General features: G+C 47.9%; 1 protein-coding gene across 2 annotated transcripts in view; it reads left to right on the forward strand.

Annotated features, from left to right (window-relative positions):
• Nucleotides 1–22,802, forward strand: part of sif (still life) — a gene marked incomplete at its 3' end in the record, with an annotated part of 557,800 nt that overhangs the window by 525,420 nt on the left and 9,578 nt on the right. For both annotated transcript variants that reach the window (XM_070124351.1, XM_070124352.1), the window contains 3 exon segments: nt 1,496–1,675; nt 17,198–17,392; nt 18,566–18,674. In XM_070124351.1, coding sequence (XP_069980452.1) covers nt 1,496–1,675; nt 17,198–17,392; nt 18,566–18,674 — 484 coding nt within the window.

Here is a 22,802-nt window from a genome sequence, read left to right on the forward strand (position 1 = left end):
TTATATGCCCCGCGCCATTTGTCATTAGGTGACATACGGCCAATGAACATTTTAAGGGAACTTGAAATTATCTTTTCCCACTTAAGTCAATTCCTTTGATGATTAGTGATAGATAAGAGACTGTCAACGTCGTCTAATCTAATATTGAATCTTTGTGTCCCCGCTGTACTTTATTGATTACCCGATGTCGGTGAGCGAGAAGACACTAGGCCTATGTCGCTCTCTCCTGCTGCCCATCATCGTAAATGTGTCTTGTTTTCGTACATTATTGACACTATTACCTGCTCACAACGGAAAGGCATGTTCGATGTTTACCGACGAGGCTAGGTATCCCGTACAAACAGCGCCTTTGCTAGATGTGATTGACGTAATCGGAGTCCTACGCCCGGCAGCGTTATGGACCTGAGCTGGATTGAGATTGGTCTCGTGATGAGAGTCCGCAGCATCCCAAATGGAAGGAGAAATAGTACGCCGTTGCTGTGTAGGAAATGACACGCTATTGTCCTGTGCATTTTTACCCAAACAAATGCAAAATGACCATTGTTCATCGTGCGATTGTCGTGGACTGTGTTTATGCTACACCTCCCCTGTTCCGCGTCGAGGCAGGGTGTCCTGAGCGCGGTACGACAGTTAAACCATCAGGGGAAACAGCGTCGTGTGTTATTGGTCATGTTCCAATGTAACAATATAGTTACGACTACTGAGACTGTGGTGTGACGTTGAATTTTACCCTAGGATTACCTCTCTTGCACCGTGGATTATATAGTGGAGTATGGTATTAGCTGTGACCGAGAGCAGTAGTCTGTGTTCTGTGCGTGGGGTCTGACGGCATTTGGAACTATGGTAAGTTTCGATTTTTCGTGGCGATTTCGCGAGCATGTGGCTGTGTTTCCCAGCAGTGGCAGTGTGTTGGAAAGGTGGAAAAGCCTTTTGGAGGTCTAGGTGTTTCATCGTTGTCCAGCAAAAAGGAAGATATTAAAACGTGTAATTTAGATATACCAACCAAGTGTTGATGGCCAAGGATCGTGCGTATTTTCATATTTGTTTTTGGGCAAAGACGAAAGGCGTGTTTAAATGCACTGAGTTTGAAGCAATGTGAAGATGCGTGTTGTGAGGTTGTTATACAGGGCGTAATTACTCTTTATAATTACTCTTCATCAGATAACCAGCAGTGTTTCACTGTTTAGGTCACAGGATGTGTGACATCACCCGACCCCTGTAAAACTTTTGCAATACGAAATAATTTACGGTTGTACACGTTAAAACGAGCAGATGACATGTTAGTCAATAATTACGGGTAATCATGTGTGTGGGTGTAGCGTTTCACCTTAAGTTTCATTTCGTTGTTTTACACATGGTCTTTTAGACCACCCAGAAAAAACGTGTAAACAAAAGTTTGATGATTAGATGATCTTTAGACGTAGTTTCTATATTTACGTTCCAGCCTGAGTATTCCTTTCACCTTGAAACTAAACATGCCTTGTTTCCCCCCCAGCAGAACTCTGAATTGAGTGGATGCTGTCGGTCACCTGTCGAGCGGAGGTCAAGCCCCACGGGTTCTATCGCCTCCACTCAGAGCCAGTCGCAGTTGACGCCCTCCCGCCAACTCAGCGACGGCGAGCGCCTCAAGAAGGTCATCCTGGAGCTTATCGACACGGAGAGGAGTTACGTCAAGGTATGTAAACATCAGCTGGCCATTTTTACGTGGTGTGTGTCGCGAAACGTCCTCACCAGATGATGCTCTTACTAATTTTCCCCCATGGCATTGGCGAATAGAAGTCCCGGGAACGCATGCATAGAGTCATTACAACCATTTTCATCGATGAGTGATTATGACGAATAACTTACCTCAGTGATCGTTAGGGCGCGACGGTGATCTCGGGAGTCTCATCCTCCACCCACGCACGAGCTGCCGATGCCTCCCCCGAGTTGCCTCCTTAAGTTATTCACGAGCTCAGTTGAATAGTTTATTTTTTTTTTTTTTTACAACTTATGCAAAGTAATCGCTGCTATAACTTTCCCCTCCCCTTTTTGAAGAATCTTTTTGACCTGTCCTGGGAGCCTTGTGGACCGCGATTTGTGATTATTCTAATACGTTTTTACTTCCTTTCTAAAATTCTTCCTTCATTCGAAAGGCGAAGAAACTCGCACAAGTATCCTGGTTCTTGTTGCTATGTGTGTGTATGTGCGAATGATATGGTGATATGTACTTTTTCTGTATTGTGAGTAATTATAGTGCACATGCTTAAGCGCTTTATTACGTTAATAACCCGAGTGGATTTCCGTTAATTAGTGTGGTTCAGTGTGAGAATACCAGATTTGCAGTAGAAGCGGCGGTGAGTAGCAAGGGGTAGCCTCACATACTCTCCCTTATTGATTTTCTCTTTTCCTCCGTCTTCTCCGTCTCCTCCCTTACCGTATCTTCTTTCATTACCCCCTTTTGATCTTGTTTTCTTTCTCTTTGTTTTCCTTCGTTCTCCGTATGCACTCTCATCCTCCTCCTCCTCCTCCTTTAACGTTTTCGATTGTTTTCGTAATTTTATTCCATCGTTAAATTTTCTTTCTTAGTGTTTTCCTTGTTATGGTTTCGTTTTATTTATCCTTTATCACTCGTTTCTTTCTATTTTGCTATCCTTGTGATTCCTTTTCGTTATTCCTCGCAGAACTAATCGCCTCCTTCCTTTTCATTATTCCTCCCATTCTTAATAGTCTTCATTTCCTATTTTCTACTCGTGTTACTCCTTTTCCACCGCTTTATCTCCTTGTTCTTCTCATTTTGTTCTATTTCTCCTTCTTTCTTCTTACAGTTATACTGAACAGCGAACAATTACTCCCCGCCTCCCAACAACGGTGTTTTTCTTTTCATTACCATCATCAGAACTCAGAGATTGACCTTTAGTGACCTTGAACGACGTGCGACCCAAACCTTCATCACGTGACCCGGGAAAGAGAAGGTCGCCGCCGCACGTTGCTTTGTTATGGAGCGCTGGCAGTTTTGTGCATTTTATTTACCCAATAAATCTGCGGAGAGGATCGTTAAACGGGAGGCGAGGAAAAGTATTGTGGATACAGATGAGTGATAAAAGAAAGGGGGAGGAGACTATTACGGGCTGGTAAAAAAGGGATGTGGGGGAGGGGGGCTTTTATCATCCCATTCAGATGGTGTTACGGGTGTATCGCTGCGGTTTACTTGTCGTAGAGGGACTTCTTTGGTTCGTGGGCTGTTTTGGGGAGTCTTGGGTGGAGCCTTCAGTCGGAGCCATGTGTTTCAGTTGTTGTTTTTTATTGGCGAAGGTGATGTTCCATTAGGCTGTGGGATTTTTGAGTTTGGTGGCTTTGTTTAGAGGAGATCATTTTTTCCTGTCGTTTAGGTTGGAAGTTTTAGGGAAATCAATTTGCAAGATGAGCGTCGGCAGGTTAATTCGAGGGGGAGGGAGGGGGGGGGGGTCTAACGCAGCGCATCAATTTCGTCTCAACTTCTTAACTTTTGCCCGGAGGACCTGCGTTGCCGGAAGCCATCTATTACAGCAACATTCCTGAGCAAGTAATGGTGTTGCACGGAACGCAATGATAGGGGGCCTTTGCATCAATACTTGAGAATAGTTGAGAAAATAGCTGCTTACGGGAGACGGCAGTTTTACTTCACTCGTAGTTCCTTGTAAAGATGAAGACAGAAGGAAAAGAAAGCGGCCGGGTGTTTTGGTGTGGCATTTTAGGCCGCCTTACTGGATCACGTAGGTCAGCCTCCGGCGCCAAGGGGTCACAGGGAAAGGTCATGCTCCCCGTCCCCTCCCCGCCTCCCGCCGCGATGCACTGTTATAAAATGCACAGAAAAAGGTCGCAAGAATCGCTTCGCTGTTTTTCCTCCTGGAAAATGAGAGTGGATAGATTACTTAATAGGTGCCCTTGATATCGCTTGTTAAAGGTTCATGGTAATCGCGTTCGAGAACAGCTTTAATTGCCCTCCGAGCCGCGATTCCCGGTGTCATTTAGGACCAAAATCCCACGACCACGGAGGCGGCAGTCGACCGCGGCGCCGCCCCTGATAACCTCATAATCGGGCATCTTTGTGTGTGTAATTTAGCCGTCCAGGTTTCAACTCCGCCTCCCCGAAGGGCATCTGCGTGACCTCGCCACCAGCTTCCGGTCGCAGCGGCGGGAGACGGCGGGATGAAAAGAAGCAGTGTGAGTGGGAGGTGGAGCGAGATGAAGAGAGGGGAAGGCGGAGGAGGGAAACGAGGAAGGAGACATATGGAGGAGGAGTCCGGGGAAATGAAGCTGAAGAAAAGGCCATCAAAGGATGAAAATGAGGCCTAGTGTAGGAGGAGGAGATGGAAGCTGTGAGTGTGGGTCGGGCAGGTGACGTGGGGGAGGGGGGTGGGGTAGAAAGACTGTGTAAGGGAGGTGCAGGCTTCGTGTAGGAGGCACATGAGGAGGATAGTCGACTAGGGGTTGGTATTGGAGTAAGAGGATACCCCATTTGATTGGTATAACAAGAGGAACGATACATAGGGACGGCCGCTCAAAAGAAAAGGAGATCCGACTTAGTCTTGTTCATTAGTATTCGCGCGCCAGCATGTTTGTGTTCACAGAGAAGTTCTCGGTGAACAAAACCGGGAACGCCGCCTACGGAGCATTTTATCTGTCGCAGAGACCCAATCAGGAGAGGGCAGGGGAAGGGCGGGCTCGGGGGACACGACCCATCAGGACTGCGTCGGCCTCTCGATGAAGATTGATGTTGTGTGAACATGAGGTTTCTCTCGTCGCGCTAATGACATGAGTTGCGACGAGGAAAATGGCTCCGCCGTTATCTATTGGATACTTTCAAACAGTGACTCGTATTGCTTGTTTCCCGTCCATGGCGTCAGATACAAATATGATACGGAGAAAGTAATGGTAGTGATTGCCTACAACATTTTTAAGGCATTCCATTCGCTCCTCTTGTAAACAACGTTCGGAATCATGGTTTTATCTTCTTTGAATGCTAGTTAACTGCTCTACAGTTGGGCTAGGTCGCCGCGCCGCTAGTGGAGCGCATGGCAGGTGGTAGGTGTTCTAGCAAGGGTCACGCTTCAGAAGGAGGGAAGGAGGGCGAAGAAATGAAGGGAGGAAGGGAGCTAACCAACCAGCCAGCCAGCATCCTGTGCCTGACCTCTCGACCTCCTCTCGACGTCTTTTTGAACGTATAAGGTCTTTACTCGCCCTCGACGATCGCCTCCTGGACCTTCCCACCTCGCACAGTTTCCCCGCCGTGATTCTCGGCTCATTTACCCGCGACCGCAACACCGCCGACACCTGCATCGCCAGCCCTCAGGCACCTCCCCTCCTCCACCACCAAGAACCGCTTTCATTTTCTCATTCTCGTCTATTCCTTCGTCGCCTCTCGTTTATTTCCGTCCCTTCTCTCTTGCCCGCTACTCCTCTCCTGCATTTTTTCTCGAGGACCGTTGACCCTTTGCCTCCACCCGCGCTTGACCTCGCGCCATTTCCCGACAGCTACTTCCCGAAGGCGGAAGTTGGTAAGAGCCCCCATCTTGAGGAGGCGGAGTACCCCGGATGAAGCGGGGTTTATCCTTTCGCTAAGTAAACGCTGATCGAGAAAGACGATTTCCCATGATCTGATATGGCGTTAGATCGACTGAGGAGGCCATAAAGAGTCTTCTCTACAACGAAGGATTTGTTGCGTACATACGTCTCTGTAGGTGGAGGTCGGAGGAGGGGGGGGTATGACCCAGCAGGGAATGAAGGGTTATTTATGTGGCCGATGAGGGATGCGGATGGGCGGGTTCACAACAGTAGCCTGTGAATGTAAACAATGCCTCTATCTTTTTTCGGTAGGGATCTCGCTTGGCCATTTCATTGTTGTAAAGAGTGGTGTAGCTATTAGAGAAATGGTAAATAAAGCGTTAATCTAGCAAGAGAATTTGGTCGTTCCATTAGCTCCCAGCAGGATGCGGGGAAGAGAAAAACGAGTCGACTTTCCTGGGTTCAGATTGTGAATGTGCCGTATCTGCTTTCTAACCTTTCCCTTTTAGGATTTCCCCGTTTGCCCGTCGCCCTTTGCCTCCTGTTCCTTTTCCCTTATCCGTTTTTTTCCTTTCTGTCCGTTTATTCTGTAGTCTCTTTGTCTGGCCTTATATTTGCTTAACATTTTCTCTTCTTCCTCCTTTCATTATGTAAGTTTCACTCTCCTTTTCTTGCTCTTCTTTTGTATCACCTTATCTTCTCCATCTCCCCTTCCCTTTGCAAGAAGTTCGGCAACATGAGAGGACAATAAGACATTGCATATTGCACTCCCGGCGTCAGTGCCATAGAAGAGGGAGGAAAGAGATCTAAAAAGAATAAAAAATGAAGCTATTGACTTCCGGCGTGACGAGGTGCTAAAGAGGCTCCGTTACGAGCGTTATAAACGAAGCCGAGACACCGCTAGTAATGCGGTTCGCCCACCCCCCCCTCCATCCCCTTCCGTGCCTCCGTTCGTCGCGAGGTTATGGCCGGTGAAGGCTTATCGGGAGCCGGGTTCGCGCCGCTCCGATGCTGGTGGGTTGCTGATCATCGGATTTCTGTCAAATGGGCCCGGTAACGCAGCGGGACATTCCCCTGGGACCCGCGTCACTCATTTGCATGCATTGTTATGACTTCCGCTTTAATGTGCTGTCACCCCTTTCTGGCGTCCCTCCTTCCAGCTCTCACCCTCCACCCTCCCTCCCTTCCTTCCCCTTCCCACCTCTTGCTCCCCCGTCCCGGCTCCCTCCCCTCTCACCTCTCATCTCTTTCCTTCCACGCCTTCTCTTTCCCCTTCTGCCCGTACCTCCTTCCCTCTCTTCCTCCTTGGCTGTGAGCTGTCCTGTGCGTGGCGGAGGTCACTGCTGAATAGAGTCTGCTGTACCAGCAACCGAGGTTGCTTGCCGAGACGCTGGCTTATTAGGATGATTAGCCGCGTATTTGATGGTAGAATGAAATTAAAAGTTGACCATCCGCGTAACTTACGATTTTGTTTTTCAATAGAGAATAAAAGACAATAGTTATAAGGACCGTGTTATGAGACCTTATTGAAGATTTTGTGTGTGCCTCTGGTTTCATCGTTGGACTTAGGGAGAGTTTAGGCCAATGACTGTAACCCAGGTATTGCGGCGTCGGATTTAGGCCTACAGGTAGATGGAAACGTAAAAGACTATAGTGATAGGAAGGCCTAGGCCAGGGCGGTCGTTACCATGGCAACAAAGACACGCTACAAGATTAGTAACTTAAGGACCGTCTTGGGGATCACGCGCGAATATTTGTGGCCACGCGGTGTCTCGGACTTTTCCCTTTCTTCCATCCCTCATTCGCGTTTACTTTCTGTCCGGTTTTCTTCTGGTTTACTGCTGTGTTAAGCTTTTTCCGTATCCTCTCTCTCTCTCTCTCTCTCTCTCTCTCTCTCTCTCTCTCTCTCTCTCTCTCTCTCTCTCTCTCTCTCTCTCTCTCTCTCTCTCTCTCTCTCTCTCTCTCTCTCTCTCTCTCCTCTCTCTCTCTCCCTCTCTCCCTCCCTCTCTCCCTCCCTCTCTCCCTCTCTCTCTCCCTCCTCTCCCCCAAGACCTACATCGTGCCTTTACCTCTTTACCGTTCGTTCACTCTTGGTCTCTCGTTCTCTTTCCTTCCCTCCCTCCATCCGTCTCACTCGCCCAGCTTTTCTCCTCTCTCTCTCTCCCTCCCTTCCTCCCTTCCTCCGTCCCTCTCTCCTCTCTCTTTCTCTCCTTCCCTCCCCTCTTCCCACCTTCCTTCCCTCTCATTTTCAATCTCACTCATACAGCTTTCCTCCCTCTCTATAGTCTTCCATCCTGTCCCCTCACACCCTATTCCTGCCTTTCCCTCCCCCTCTCCCCCACTTCCCCTTCCTGCTTTCCTTATCCCCTTGCCCCCCACGCCAATCATGCGCCTGCATTGTGTCCGTGAAAGCTGATAATCGAGAATCGAATATTCATTTCATAATATCATATTGCATTACCAAGAAGTGGCCAAACGAGACCGAGATGAGATGCAGGTCTTGCAAACAGACTGCACGCAAAACGCTCTATCTTTGTTTATCTATCAATCTCTCTGCTCGCTCACTCTCTCTTTGTTTATCTATCAATCTCCCTGCTCTCTCACTCTCTCTTTATCTATCAATCTCCCTTTCTATCTTTCTCTCTCTCCCTTTCTATCTTTCTCTCTCTCCCTTTCTTTCTTTCACTCTCTCCCTTTCTTTCTTTCTCTCTCTCTCTCTCTCTCTCTCTCTCTCTCTCCCTTTCTCTCTCTCTCTCTCTGTCTCTCTCTCTGTCTCTCTCTCTCTCTCTCTCTCTCTCTCTCTCTCTCTCTCTCTCTCTCTCTCCTCTCTCTCTCTCTTTCCCTCTCTCTCTTTCCCTCTCTCTCTTTCCCTCTCTCCCCCCTCCTCTCTCTCCCCTCCTCCTCCACTCCCCATCTCTCTCCTCTCTCCCCCTACTCTCTCTCTCTCCTCTCCCCCCTCTCTCTCTCCCCTCTCCCCCTCTCTCTCTCTCCCCTTTCCCCCCCCCCCCTCTCTCTCTCTCTCTCTCTCTCTCTCTCTCTCTCTCTCTCTCTCTCTCTCTCTCTCTCTCTCTCTCTCTCTCTCTCTCTCTCTCTCTCTCCTTGCATTCTCTCCCTCTCTCCCTCCCACTCTCTCTCTCTCACCCCCTCTGCCTCTCCTACTTTCTTTCCCACTCCACTCCCTCGGCCGCTTTTCCCTCTCACGGTGTGAATGGGGAAAGGTCTTGGGTCAGCCGGGAGGCACTCGCCGGGCGTACATAACATCGATCACAGAACAAGCGAACGCCAACAGGAAGGAGACGCATTCTTCCTCCCTTTTGAGATAATAGGGAGCCGCTCAGAGAGGAACTCCTGCTCCGTGACTCGCGTGGCAGGAAAGGATTCGGGATTCGGGATTCGGGATTATGGGTACACTTGCGACGGGGATCTAGAGCCGCGGGGTTTATGGCGGTCAGGAACGCCTTCGGGGACATTTCCTTATTACGGAGATCCCGGCCGGAACTACATAAAAGAAGGAGCACAGTCGTAAAATGCCTGTCAATGAACGGGGTTGATAACGGTTGCGAGGAAGGGGTAGGTGGAGTGAGGGAGGGAGGGAGGTTGGAGGTGGAAGTGGAGGGGAGGGAGGGAGGGAGAAATTGGGGGAAATGGAAGGATGGGAAGGAGGAATAGGGGAAGTAATCTGTAGGGAGAGAGGAAGGGTGGAGTGGAGGGAGGGAGGAAGGGGGGAAGAGGGAGTGGTGGAAAGAGAGGGAGGGAGGGGGAGAGTAGAGGAGAGGAAGGAAGGAAGGGATAAGCGAGAAGAGGAGGGGGAAGTGGACGGAAATGGAAGGAAGAATGGCGATGTGAACGAGATGGAGAAAGGAGGGGGAAGTGGGGGAGAGGAAAGGGAGGAAAGGGGGTGGTGTAGAGGACACAGGAAGGGGGAGTGGAGGAAGAAGGAGGGGAAATAGAAGAGAAGAAGGGAGGAAGTGGAGGAGACGGAGAGAGGGAAGTAGGAAGTGGAATAGGAAGAGCGCAAGCGGGCGAGGAAGCGGGAGTGGAGGAGAGTTGGGATGGGGGAATTGGAGAAGAATGAAGGAGGGAGAGAGAGAGAGAGAGAGAGAGAGAGAGACAGAGAGAGATAGAGATAGAGATAGAGAAAGAGAGAGAGAGAGAGAGAGAGAGAGAGAGAGAGAGAGAGAGATAGAGATAGAGATAGAGATAGAGATAGAGATAGAGATAGAGATAGAGAGAGAGAGAGAGAGAGAGAGAGAGAGCACTGAAAAGCTGGCTGTGGACAGATAAAAGACAAAGTAGATAACGAGGAGGTAGAGAAGTCGCTTGTCTCATCATTCTAAGTTTTTATGGTGACTTTATTACAGGTTTATAGTTATCCTCAAACTTTGGCTTTAGTTACTTTACGGAAAAATAAGACGATAGACTAGTGTGAAGACCTAACGAAGTAAAAATGAAATAGCGTTTATATGTAAATCTTAAAGCACGCTGGATGACGAAACTTTATTTGCCGTGGCAATGCGTGTGTAGGTCTGAGTGTGCTTACTGGGCACTTTTGTAGGCAAGGCGAATTAGGAAGTAGAAAGGGCATATTTTAGAAATCATTTCCTGATTCCTGGCTGAATGTTTAGAATGAATGCAGTTCTATATAGATCTCTGGAACATCGACGCCAGGGCTTGTGGTAGCAAATTTTCATAGTTTAGGTAGCTGACAGATAGGGATCAACATCCCCGAATGAATTGAGACTGGCTTCAGTTCGCCCTGGTCGCTGGCGGGGAGTTGGCAGCCCTGGGTTAGAAGGAGCAGGCTGGCCAGGCCTTATTGGGGGACCTGCCCTGCCCACGCCTCGTCTCCTTCATCCTTGGCACCCACAGTGGGCCTGGCGAGTTGCTGGGGATCGGGCGAGTTGCGCGTTTTTAATCGACTGGCCTTCGTTTCGTTCGTCTCCGTTTGTTGATGTCGGTCCGTGTTTTTTAAAGACGCTAACTAGGAAGGGAAGTGGGCAGTTGAGGTGTTGGCGGCCCTGATTGGCTTCAGGTGGAGGAGGAGGGAGGGGAAGGGGAATGGGGGAGGGGTCAAGGGGGCGTCCTGTCCAGGCAGATACTGATCGTTATTTATTTGGCTCCTCCACGCCCGCTTGTCTCCCGCCAAGCTTCCCTTGTTGCCTCAAGCCCCGGCTCTTGTAGTTTTGTTCTCGCTGACACCTGGACGACCTTCCCCTCGCTGTCGCTACCTGCTTTTGATCTCCCGCCAGCACTGACGCAACTGTAGTCTGTTTCCTCGTATTTCTGTAGTGTTTTTTTGGTCGTGTCCTGAAGGGACTGGCTTGCCCACCTGCCCTGCCGCCCCCTGCCCGGCCGTCGCATCTTCCCCAGCATCAGGCGGGCGGGATCCTTGACTCATCCCGTGGTAGGACGTCACCGCAACCCTCTCCCTCCCTCTCCCCCTGTCCTCCTCCCCCGCGTCGGCTCGGTTCTCTTTTTCTCCTGTTTATTGTAGGATTGGAGAGGGCAGGAACCCTGCACCCGAGAGAGAATTGATGGAGAAGTGGGAAGAATACTAGGCAAATAATATTTATTAATAATTCTCTGACGCAACTCCTGCAGGTCCAGTCTTGCAGGTTAACCAGTTCATGTACTGACGTTTTCTTCTGCTTCTTTTCCCTCTCACTTTTCTCCTTGTGTTTCAACTTTCACATAACCAGTACCCACCCTTGGATCGGTCATGAGCATTGGATTGATATGAGCACAAGCATGGGGCATCAAGGGATGGGGACACCAATTTGTACTGGGGAAATAGATGTGGCCTCCAATTTTAAGACATTCCAGGTTTCTAAAAGAAGGGCATGTTATGAGAGCGGTATTTGTTATATTGTGCTTTGTTTTACCACACTCTGTAAACCAGCTTGAGGTTCGATGTGTCCCACGACGTCATCCTGCGTGTGAGATATGCCTTGGGGGCACCATTAGAATAGCGGGGGAGGGGGTATCAATATTAAGTTGTGCTCAGGTCATCAGGTGCCCTGAATCCGGCTCCACTCGGACTTTTCCCAGGGCGCTGACTTCTCACTCGTTCGCATTCGGTTAACTTTGTGGATTCGGTCGCTGTACAGATATTCTATCTGTCTCTCTTTTCAATCTCTCTCCATCTCTCTTTCTCTTTCTCTTTCTCTTCTTTCTCTTCTTTCCTCTTCCTCCCTTCCTAAATTACCCTAACCTCTCCTCTTTCCCCCTTTCCTCTCATCCATACTCTCGCTTCCTTTTTCTCAGTCGTATCCTCTCTAGATATGTTTTTTGCCACACACACACACACACACACACACACACACACACACACACACACACACACACACACACACACACACACACACACACACACACACACACACACACACACACACACATATATATATATACACACAGATCAGCGAGCCCACACGTTCACCTTCGTCACACATGGACCGTGGGGCCATAAGAAAGCCAGAAGCCCACCAGAGCTGTTTTGTTTTGTGTGGCGCCGAAAGCGTTCATGTGTGGTCAAGATATGCGGGCAGAGGCGTCTGCCTAGAAAACCCACGCTGATAAAGGCCCCGTTTCCTTTTCTTCATTCAGCCAGACATATCAGCTGATTTAGGGTCCTGTTGCCTCCTACAACATCCCCAAACTTGAGATATGGTGTGGGTTGTTACCAAGGGTGCCCCATGGCGAGGTGGTTGTGTGTGCACACGGGGGCACCCTGCTGTCAGTCCCCGGGCAAAGAAAAGGAAATATTAGACTGCTTGATCTAAGGCTGTGTGAGAGTGAACCGGTAAATTGCACTGAATTTACTTTTGAAGTTCTTTGATGGCGTGTGATTCATCGATCTTGCTGAGGGGAGGGGAGGACGAGTGCGAAATTGCTGTCGCGACGTCTCCGAGAAGTAAGATCCTGGCGCCGACGTGATCATAATATTAGCGCGTACTCTCGCGATCCGCCCCGCCGCCGACGACCGTACGGGCGGGGTATTTAAAGAACCCGTAAATTAACCCCGCACCTAACCACGCCCTTTCGCAGCCCTTCGCGAGGCAGTTGCTCGAGAGGGAAAGAGAGAGAGAAGGTGAAAGAGGAGAAGAGGAAAAGAAAAGATATGCACCGAGAGCATACACTTCTTATAAGCATTTTCTCCTACGTGTCCTTGTACGTTGATCACGTGTTAAACTCTGGCACAGGTAAAGCTCTCGGGCCGAGAGGGGGCGGGGCGGGGAAGGGTGGGAGGGGGAATAGCCCGGGCAAATAAGGGGATCTCGCGTCACCGCAGGACGGTCGGACGCTGTGTGTGTGTGTGTGTGTGTGTGTGTGTGTGTGTGTGTGTGTGTGTGTGTGTGTGTGTGTGTGTGTGTGTGTGTGTGTGTGTGTGTGTGTGTGTGTGTGTGTGTGTGTGTTTGAGAGAGAGAGAGAGAGAGGTGAAAACGACCAAGTAAATCTATATGTGTCTGTGTATATGAGGCAGAGATTATGATGCGAGAGTATGACCGCATCCCCGGCCCAGCATTTAGGGCTAACGGAGGTGGCACTTCAGATGGGAGAGGGCAGAGGAGAGTGACAGGTGGCTCGGGCAACCGGACAGCCGTGTACACGCTGAATGGACGAGGAGATTCCCCCAAAGATTGCGCCGCCAGCGTAGGCGAGACGTCACACTAAGCCTCAGCATGTGTGTGTGTGTGTTTGTCTGTATGTATGTGTTTTGAGTGTCGGTTATTCTGTTTGTATGTATGTACGTGCTTGTACGTGTTGGCTGAGGGTTGCAGGACTCAGGTGGGAAGGATAGAGTGTCCCGAGGGTGAATGCATCACTCCCGGTGCCGGATCGGGTTCCCTCTTCGCGAGGATGCAGGTGTTGCAGCTGCTTTTTCGCACACCTGGCTTTGTGTGTATCTGCGTGTGTGTGTGAGTGCGCGCGCGCGCGTCTGGTGGATATGGATAGGCGTATGCACTCCTACGTGCGTGCATATGCGTGTAACTGATTTTACATGTGGAATAAATGCTCGGAACGCGGGCTCGCCCATGCGTCCCATGGAGAGGAAACAGTCCACGACTTCTACACGCGTGCTGTGGGGGGGAGGGGGGGGAGCCGGGGTGTTGGGAAGTAAGCCATTACACGCACGCACTGTAACTATGGCGCTAAATTACAAAATACATGAAAGGTCACGTTCGTTCACGCAAGGAACCTAAGTGAAAATGTAATTGAACCTTTTATCGTACCGAACTGAACAGAATCAATTGTCTGAAGAAAGTGCTGATACCAGAGTGGCGTGAGATAATGTTAACTGATTGACGTTTGCCATTTGCCGAATGTGGATATTTCTACTACTTTGAATTTCATTTTTTGGCTTGTGGTGTTTACTGTTGCACCATGCGTGAGTGATGAGTGTTGCGTCCTGAGCGGCATCTTGGGCGCATTCTGGCGTTCCCGTGAGAGTCTTACGTGATCTTACGTGGTGTTAACCCTCGTGAGCAAGTGAAGGTGAGTGATAGTAGATGTGAGTGTGGAAATAGATTAAGGTCTGCGTTTAGGGAGCTGATTAATCTGCGATCGCTGGAAGATAGACCGACTAACGCGCGGACACACACATGCTCACGCACACTCACTCACAAGAGCACACATGTATGAATGTACAGTTTATATACATATGTGCACGCATGAATATGAAATTATTAGTGTGACACTATCTAATTACTGATGCGGATAAAATCGAGGGATTATGGAGAGAGTGAGATGACTGTCGGCTGACGGCGGCGCGGTGAGGCAACTGTAGCCGTGACTTTATTATGGAACGTTCCTGCTAACAGTCATACAGTCAATCATTTGGAACTGCATTTTCACCTAGAAAGCCCATGGAAAGGCTGGGATCTTGTGTAATTTTATGATTGAATTAAGGGGGAAAGTGTACGATTAACAAAAGGAATCGATAGAGGTGTGGTATCGTAAAGAGCACTTCAAAAGTCAGCTTATCACCGGAGTAAAGCTCGGGTATTTGTCATGCAAATATTCCCTCATGCAAAGCCTTGTCTGGACACCACATCAGACAGTCCGAAAGGAATCTTAATTTTGGATTTGATTTTTTTGAAGTCTGGTTAAATAAAAGCTCTCGTTTTTAATTAAAACTAAATCATTTGTCGATCTGGTTTAGACATTTATTGCCAAATTACTAGTTGTACTTAGCTCAAGTTGCCAAAAGCTCTTTCATAAATTATTTATCTTTCGTTTTACATCTCTTTGAGCATCACTTTCCCCTGGCCATCTCTTAATGAAACGTTGCCCGCGAAACCTAGTAACGGAAACCACTCCCCATCTCCCAGCCCTTCTGCCACAAGGGAAAGGAAACCCTCGGAATGAATCACCCGAAAGGAAGGCAGAGTTAAACGGGCATAGCATTCCCTGTTGTGTGTGGATAAATAACAGGACGCCTGTCTGCTTTCTTTGTGCGCCCGCCTGCCCTAATGTGACCTGGCTCCGGTAACCTGAGACGGTACATTCCGGACAACGATTTGACCTGTTTCGGATGTCTTTAAGTGTGACAAATGGCGAAGGGGAGGAGCGAAACATACGGTAAACCAAGGAAATGGGGGAGACCAAGAATATCTAGCTATGACTTGAACAGATACCGTGCTCTCTTCTCGTGTGTTTACATTAGCGAGTTTCTTCGCGTGAGAACCTCACCGTACTGGTCTTTTTTTGTGCGATATTTCCGCCTCCATTTTCCTTCGCCGAGCCGGTTGTGTAGCGAGGTTAATGTATTCTTGCTTTTCCCTTTCTAAGAGCATTTTTTCTGGTCGTGGGTTCTGAGGGTGTCGAAAGATACGGTTATTGTTCTCTTCGCTGTAGTTAGTAGATTTAATATTTTATTCTATATATATCGTGTCAAAGCTGTTGGTTATTCTCTATGCATAATGTTTGTGTCTACGCTTGAATGTAAGTAAACATGAATTGAATGCGCATACGTAGTGATATGACCTGACCCTGTACCACTAAGGAAATAGATATGCCGCTTGTAAAATAGTTCATAGAGCGGAAAGTCAAGAGCCATTATAGTTGACTTTTAATTTTATGAAACGTTCTTGCGTATCAATAGACCTTGAAATTGAAAAACTAGGCATTGATTACAGGAAGTTGAGAATAGAGGTTGGGAGAGAGTTTCCCTGGCACGAGGTAATGGCAGTAAGAATCAGCGGCAAGGTGAACGATGAGCAGAGGAAGAGCGAAATGCTTCCACATTTTGAAAAAAAAAACAGCAACAATTGTTCGAGCAATTAAAAGGAAACTTACGCGCGCGCCCTTGTAAATATGCTCACTTGAGGGCACGGTCTTGATGGCCAACCTTGCGAGGGTCTCGGCAAGAAGCGAGAGTGGGACTTGCATTTTCGATCGGGGGTCAAGACCGGTGGGACGGCGAGCGCCCCTAAGCAAGCGGTTTCGCTCTCTCTCTCTCTCTCTCTCTCTCTCTCTCTCTCTCTCTCTCTCTCTCTCTCTCTCTCTCTCTCTCTCTCTCTCTCTCTCTCTCTCTCTCTCTCTCCTCTCTCTCTTTCCCTCCCCCTCCTCCCGCTCCCTCTCTCTCTCTCTCTCCTCTCTCTCTCTCTCTCTCTCTCTCTCTCTCTCTCTCTCTCTCTCTCTCTCTCTCTCTCTCTCTCTCTCTCTCCCTCTTCCTTCCTCTCTCCTCCTCCCTCTCCTCCCTCTCTCCCTCTCTCCTCCCTCTCCCTCCTCCCTCCCTCTCCCTCTCCCTCTTCCACTTCCACTCCCTCTCTCCCTCTCCCACTCCCTCTCTCCCTCTCTCCCTCTCCCTCTCCGTGGCCTCGATCTTGTACGATCCTTCCTAAGGCCTTGCTGTTGTATACGATTAAGTTCCGTCGTGTGTGTGTCTGTGTGTTTTAGTGAGTGTGTAGGATGGCAAAAAAACAGCGAGTTGTTTTCAGTCTCTTGTAAACGGAAACGGGGATCTCGGGGGAAATAATCCGTCTAACACATTTCCTTATGTGTCAGCTGAAGGTTTGGAAAAGTGGAACATCCATAGGGGGTGCGTTCTGTGTACGACCTTTTCTTCAGCTGCAGTGTACCCGGTGCATGCGTTAAAACCAGGTCTTGGCCAGTTAAGGACCGTTCGTTGTATCCATAAAATCACTGGCGTCGCTTTCTAGATAATCATCAATCGAATCAGGAATGCATAATCCATATTGTATCGGTTGGACGTGATATTGCATGCGACTCGTCTCCGACACGTACAGCCTGCGGCCATTTTGTTGCTCCAACCATACATTGTGTTCTTCATGCTTTAACTTGCCTGTCTTCAAATATTCATTTAGATTTTTCTGTGACTAGAATAGCCTTCTTGCCTTTTGTGTATAGTGTTCTTTATTGTGTTGTATACCATTTATAAGATGGTCTCTTTAACTATTACACTATGTATGTTATATGGCTCGTATATACTATTCCCATGTTACATCTAAATCGGGAGAATAATTGAGTATAACTCCCGTGCTAAAGACATTCAAAGGGTATTTATCGCTCACACGTTTTTGACACTTTATAGTTTAGTCATTATCGTAAATATCATCATCATCATCATCATTATTCCCACCATCATCATCCACCTCTGTTATCTAGGCGAAGGCCCTGCATCATCTCTCCCTGTGTCCCGTTGCAGCACCTGAACAACCTCTTGGAGAATTACCTGGAGCCCCTGAAGAGTGCATCGTTCCTGAGTTCGGCCGAAGTCAATGCGCTCTTCGGCAACATCCGGGAGATCGTGGCCTTCCAGAGGCTGTTCCTGCAGGCCCTTCAGGAGGCGCTCGACATGGAGCCCGGCTTCTCCAAGTTCGACCAGCCCTACGAGTTTAAGGTGAGTCACGGTGCAGTGTCGCCGCCGTTTGCGTTTCGCTCTGATGGCGGTTTTGTCGGAGTGCGCGTTCTTTGTCTCGGGGAACCGCACGCCAGCGCTTGCTTGTTCCGTCGGCCACGCGCTGGACTTTGTTCGGCGAGTTTACACGCGAATATGAACCGCGGCTCCAGTGTGCAGGACTGAAAGGCCGAACTCTTTGTTTTGTTCCGTTCTAACTTTTGGACCTTTGAGAGCTGGTTCTTTCATGTCCAGGTTTTATTGTTGTTTGCGCTAAACCAGCATTTTCAATTTTTTGCCATCATCAGTTTTATGAAAAAAATATGATCTCATGTATCAGATATTCAACAATCATTGTTTATATTTATAAAGCTACGTTTGTAAAGCAACATCTGGCTGCAGTAACTGAAGATTATATCCAAGAATGATCGGACGTAACTCAGTTTCATGCTCTGGAATGATTGTTATCAAGAGTGTGAACCGCCACTTCACTGAATTTTCAGTTTACATTTTGTACTCGTTTTTTTCCCATTTTTTAAAATTTCAAGTGAAATCCCAGTAAATTCAAAACAAAAGATATGTTTTCGGTTCATGATGTTATTTAAAGACGAAGAACAGACTTTCATCGTGAACATGCAGTAGGATAATCATACCTTCACAAGGACTTGAGGTCTACGGATATTTTGTATATATTCATTTATTTATCATAAGAGCTTAGGATTTTTATATTTGCATAACTGCATATTTATTGTAATGTCTAAGGATATTTGTATCTATATGTAGATTAATTTGTCTTAATTCATTCATTAATGCTTTCATCACATGTTTCAACATTTCCTGCCCTAGCGCTTTGAAGATTTTTGCAAACCTGAAGAGTTTTTTGCTCTCGTAAAGTTTGACTTCCATTTTCTCAAAGACTCGGATGGAATGCGAATTTACACCCTGATACAATCCGTTGAAAGTACACCTTCATTTTTTGAGACAAGCGAGGTGAAGCTGTGGTGTGCTCACTGGGCTGTACAGTACAGACCGCGTACAGTGACTGTGTGCACCTGCAGCGTCATTCCTCTCTTTGTCTCAGACGCTGTTGCACTTGTCACGCGTTTTAGGCTTTCCATGCGTGCCATTTTATTGTTGATTTGCTTAATGCCTTCCATTGTCTCCTTTCCCCGACAGAATGTGCTGTTCTCCATTGGCAGTGCTTTCCTCTACTATGCCAGCCAGTTCAAGTTGTATAGCTCCTTCTGCGCCTCCCACTCCAAAGCTCAAAAAGTCCTACATCCTAGTAAGTACAGCTTTGGCGTTTTCTTTATTGCTTCTTGTCATTTTTAAGACTTTAATCTTCGTTTTGGTTTAGGTTTTTGGGTTGGAATGATATTGGTTGACTTAAGGGTCTTACGACTTAATGTGATGAGGAGGACGATCCACAAAGAAATAAAGGGTTGCATAATTCTTTGTCCTTGGAGGAGTTATGGCTTGATCTTTTGGGGCGTGGTTTTAATGCGATTGAACTCTTTACGTTTGGGTGTTCACGCTGAAGTTCAGTTATGAACATTCTCTCTTTCTCTTTCTCTCTCTCTCTCTATCTATCTATCTATATATCTTTATCTATCTATCCCTATCTATCTCTATATATCTATATCTATCTATCTCTTTCTATCTATCCATCCCTATCTATCTCTTTCTATCTATCCATCCCTGTCCATCTCTTTCTATCTATCATGTATCTATCTATCTATCTCTCGCCGCGCGCACTTACCTTTAAGTACGGGAAAGGAAATGTAAACCTCTAGTTATCATTATGCTAATCGCAAAAAAAAATCGAAAGACCTCGTATTTCTGAGGCAAAACGCCCCTACCTATGGGCGTGTCGGGTCGCCTCCGCCCGTCCAAGGCTGTTCACGGCCGCCCTTGCAGTATTTCGCGGAGTCGGTGGGCGGCAACACCAAAGTCATGTACCCGTGTCTCATATTTATTTAGGCTGTAGGTTAGCTAAGGAAGGGCATTTACGTTGGCACGCACTCCACCTTTCGGCAAGGGAAGGGAGGGAGTGTGTTTTGCTTACGGATCGTTCATATATCATGTCGTTCTTTTTTTAGCTACTGCTTATTCGTGTCTTTATTTAGCAGGTAATTTCCATACGTATCTAATTAAAATCTTCACATGAAAAGAGTTAATTGAATTTGGTAGACGTCGTGTTGCAGCGAGGCGAGAAAGTCCCTTTTCGAGAGCGGGGCGTCGTCGTTGCCACACCGGGAAGGCCCCATCAATGAATCCTCCGCCTCGCTCGGGCGCGTCCCCGTCACGGCGCGGACAGCTTTAGCCATTATTACACTCATCAGTCACATTGCGAAACGATTCGTCGCTCTGTCAAACAAAAGGGCGCCTGTTTGTTGTGTATGAGAGGGGCGGGGCGGCCTTGAGTGTGTGTGGCAGGCCGGATACTTCGTTCAGATTATGCGTATGCAAAGAACAATGGGCTTTATCTTGATAACGTTATCAGCAAGATGGAGAGCTACATGCAGCCAGGTGTTTGATAGCGATGGAGGACCAGCATGTAGGAGGCAGCAGAAGGGAAGGCGACGAAGAAAAGGCTCCGCGTGGGGTCTCCTTTTCCCCCAACTTTTGCCATACAAAGGAGACCCGCTTCCACGAAATGACTCGGAGTGAATGTTGTCTGAGTGGAAGTGATTGCAGTCCGGGTACAATTGTACCTTGGGGAGGGAGGGGGATGTAGACACTTTTGTTAAACCTCGGAACCTTTCAACGTTTTCTTTACGCAAAGGGAGATCAAAGACGTTTGTCCGTTTGTTTGTTCTTAGGTCGAGTACCAATTTTTCCTCCTAATTCAAAAGGACAGGAAGGGCGAGTCTTCCTTTAGATTATTAGTGACCGGAACTTGTCCCTCCTCGCGAGTGTCTCAGCCTACTCTCTCGCGCACACCTCATTCATGGAAGCTAGAATGCCGTGACCCGATTATGAATGGCAGCGCGTGGAAGGTGGAGGGTAGACTCTCTCTCTCTTTCTCTCTCTCTTTCTCTCTCTCTTTCTCTCTCTTTCTCTCTCTCTCTCTCTCTCTCTCGCTCTCTCCTCTCTCTCTCTCTCTCGCTCTCTCTCTCTCTCTCGCTCTCTCTCTCTCGCCCTCTCCTCTCTCTCTCTCTCTCTCTCTCTCTCTCTCTCTCTCTCTCTCTCTCTCTCTCTCTCTCTCTCTCTCTCTCTCTCTGTCTCTCTCTCCCTCCCTCCCTCTCTCTCCCTCCCTCCCTCCCTCTCTCTCCCTCCCTCCCTCTCCCCCCCTCCCTCCCGCCCTCTCCCTCCCTCCCTCCCTCTCCCTCCCTCTCCCTCTCCTGGTTTCGTTTTACCCCACAATCCTTAATAACTTCCCTCTTCTCCCTCCCTTACTCTCTATTTTCTTTTATTCTTTTCTTTTCTTTCTCTCCTCCTTTCACGCTCTTTCTTTCCTTTCCCTCCCTTCATCACTGTCTTTCTTGCGTTTACCTTCCATCCCTTAATCCCGTCCCTCCCCCCTCTCCTCTCCTCCATCCTCTTCTTATTTCCTGCTATGTATTCCCAATTGTACATTGTATATATGCATATGTGACATTATAAACTCGTTTTTATACATTGCTTTTGTTATTGTTCATATTATTATTGTTATTGTTACTATTATTATTATTATTATTATTATTATTATTATTATTTTTATTATTATTATTATTATTATTATTATTATTATTATTATTGCTGGTAATATGTTGTTATTATTGTTGATGTTGTTTTGCTGTTGTTATTATTATTATTATTATTGTTACTATCATTATCTTGATCATTCCCTCCATATCTTTCCCACACTCACTTCCTCTCCCCCAATCATATCCTTATTATCCAACCCTCCTCTTCTTCTTCTTCCTCCTTCTCTTCTTTTTCTTCCTCCTTCTCTTCTTCTTCCTCCTCATCCTCTTCCTCTTCCTCTTCCTCTTCCTCTTCCTCCTTCCATTTTCTCTTCCTCTTCCTTTTCCTCTTCCTCTATGAACATGATAAATACCCCTTAGGATACGCGGAGAGTATGCATGACTATGCAGGTTTACAAGTCGAGAATTTTACAAGAGAATTTGAAGTGGTTTCCCGGCAATTAGTAATGGCTGACTCGGCACTTTAGTCAATGTTACCATTTCAGTTAGTTTTCCACATGTTCATAAACTATGGAGATGTTATGTAAATAGGAGGAAGGAGACCACGGATATTTTCCATGATTAGGCCTGCGTGCGGTGTTATCGGCGGTGACACGCCTGATTGGCAGCGGGGAGACCCTGTATCCTGGGACAGCGCGGAAACAAGGCCCAACATCCTGTAACCCTCCTTATGACACCAGATGGCCGTTCCCTGGTCCGGGGTGACCACGGGAGGGACACTAGGACACGAGCCGGGTTCATTCCTGGGCACATGGGCACTCGCTGTGTAAAAGTTTCTGATGTTTATCCTTTTTTTCTCTTTTTATTTAGCGTGAGGAGGGGAGATTGCTATCAGCTAATGAGGTGATGGGTATTGGTGGGAGTGGGTTTATGAGGGGGAGGAGGCACGGTAATGGGTCTCCGGAGCTAATTATCTGAGAAGTCATTCTTGCTCCACCCCCTTTCCTCTTGCCTTCTCTCCTCTTCCCCTCCTTGCTCCTCCCCACCTTCTCTTTTTCCCTTGTCCCCTTTTCTCCCTCCTTTTCTCCTTACCTTTTCTCCTACTTCACCCCTCCGTACCCTTTCATATCCATCCCATCCTCTGCCTTGTTCCTCTCCCCCCCCCTCCTCTCCCCACCAGTCCACCTCCCCCCTCTCCCCCTCGGCCAGTGACAAAGGGTGTTGGCTCTTGACCAAATATGCTAGAGAAGGAGAAGGGAGATGTAAATAACCTTTCCAGTGTACTTTCTTCTCGCATTGTTTTGAGGCAGATTTTTTTTTGTCTTCCTTTGAGATTGGCAAGGGGAATGTCTCCCTACGCCCTTTAGTCCTTTATTCCCTTCTTTACTCTCTTGTTCCCCTCACACGCCCTTCGCCTCCCCTACCTCTCCTCCCTCTGCCCCCACCTCTCCTTCTCCCTCTCCCCCTCCTCCCCTCTGTTTCTTGCGTGTCTTCCTCAAGGGTAAACAATAACACGCGTGATGGGAAACTATTGCTAATGCTTTTTAACGAGTGTTGAGCAATTCGGTAGATTTTTATTTACTTACAAATGCGTGACGGCTTGGCGGGAGCGCAGAGACGGAAAGGAAATCAGAGAGAGAGAAAGAGAGACAGGGAGGAAAGGGAATAGAGAGAGACAGACACAGACAGACAGATAGACTGAGATGAAAGGTGAAAGGAGCGCGCGGAAAGGCGGGAATGCTCACCCCGAACCATGACAGTCGCCAAGACCCGCCGAGTCGTCC

Source organism: Penaeus vannamei, chromosome 8 (genome assembly GCF_042767895.1).
Source record: "Penaeus vannamei isolate JL-2024 chromosome 8, ASM4276789v1, whole genome shotgun sequence".
Classification (NCBI taxonomy): domain Eukaryota; kingdom Metazoa; phylum Arthropoda; class Malacostraca; order Decapoda; family Penaeidae; genus Penaeus; species Penaeus vannamei.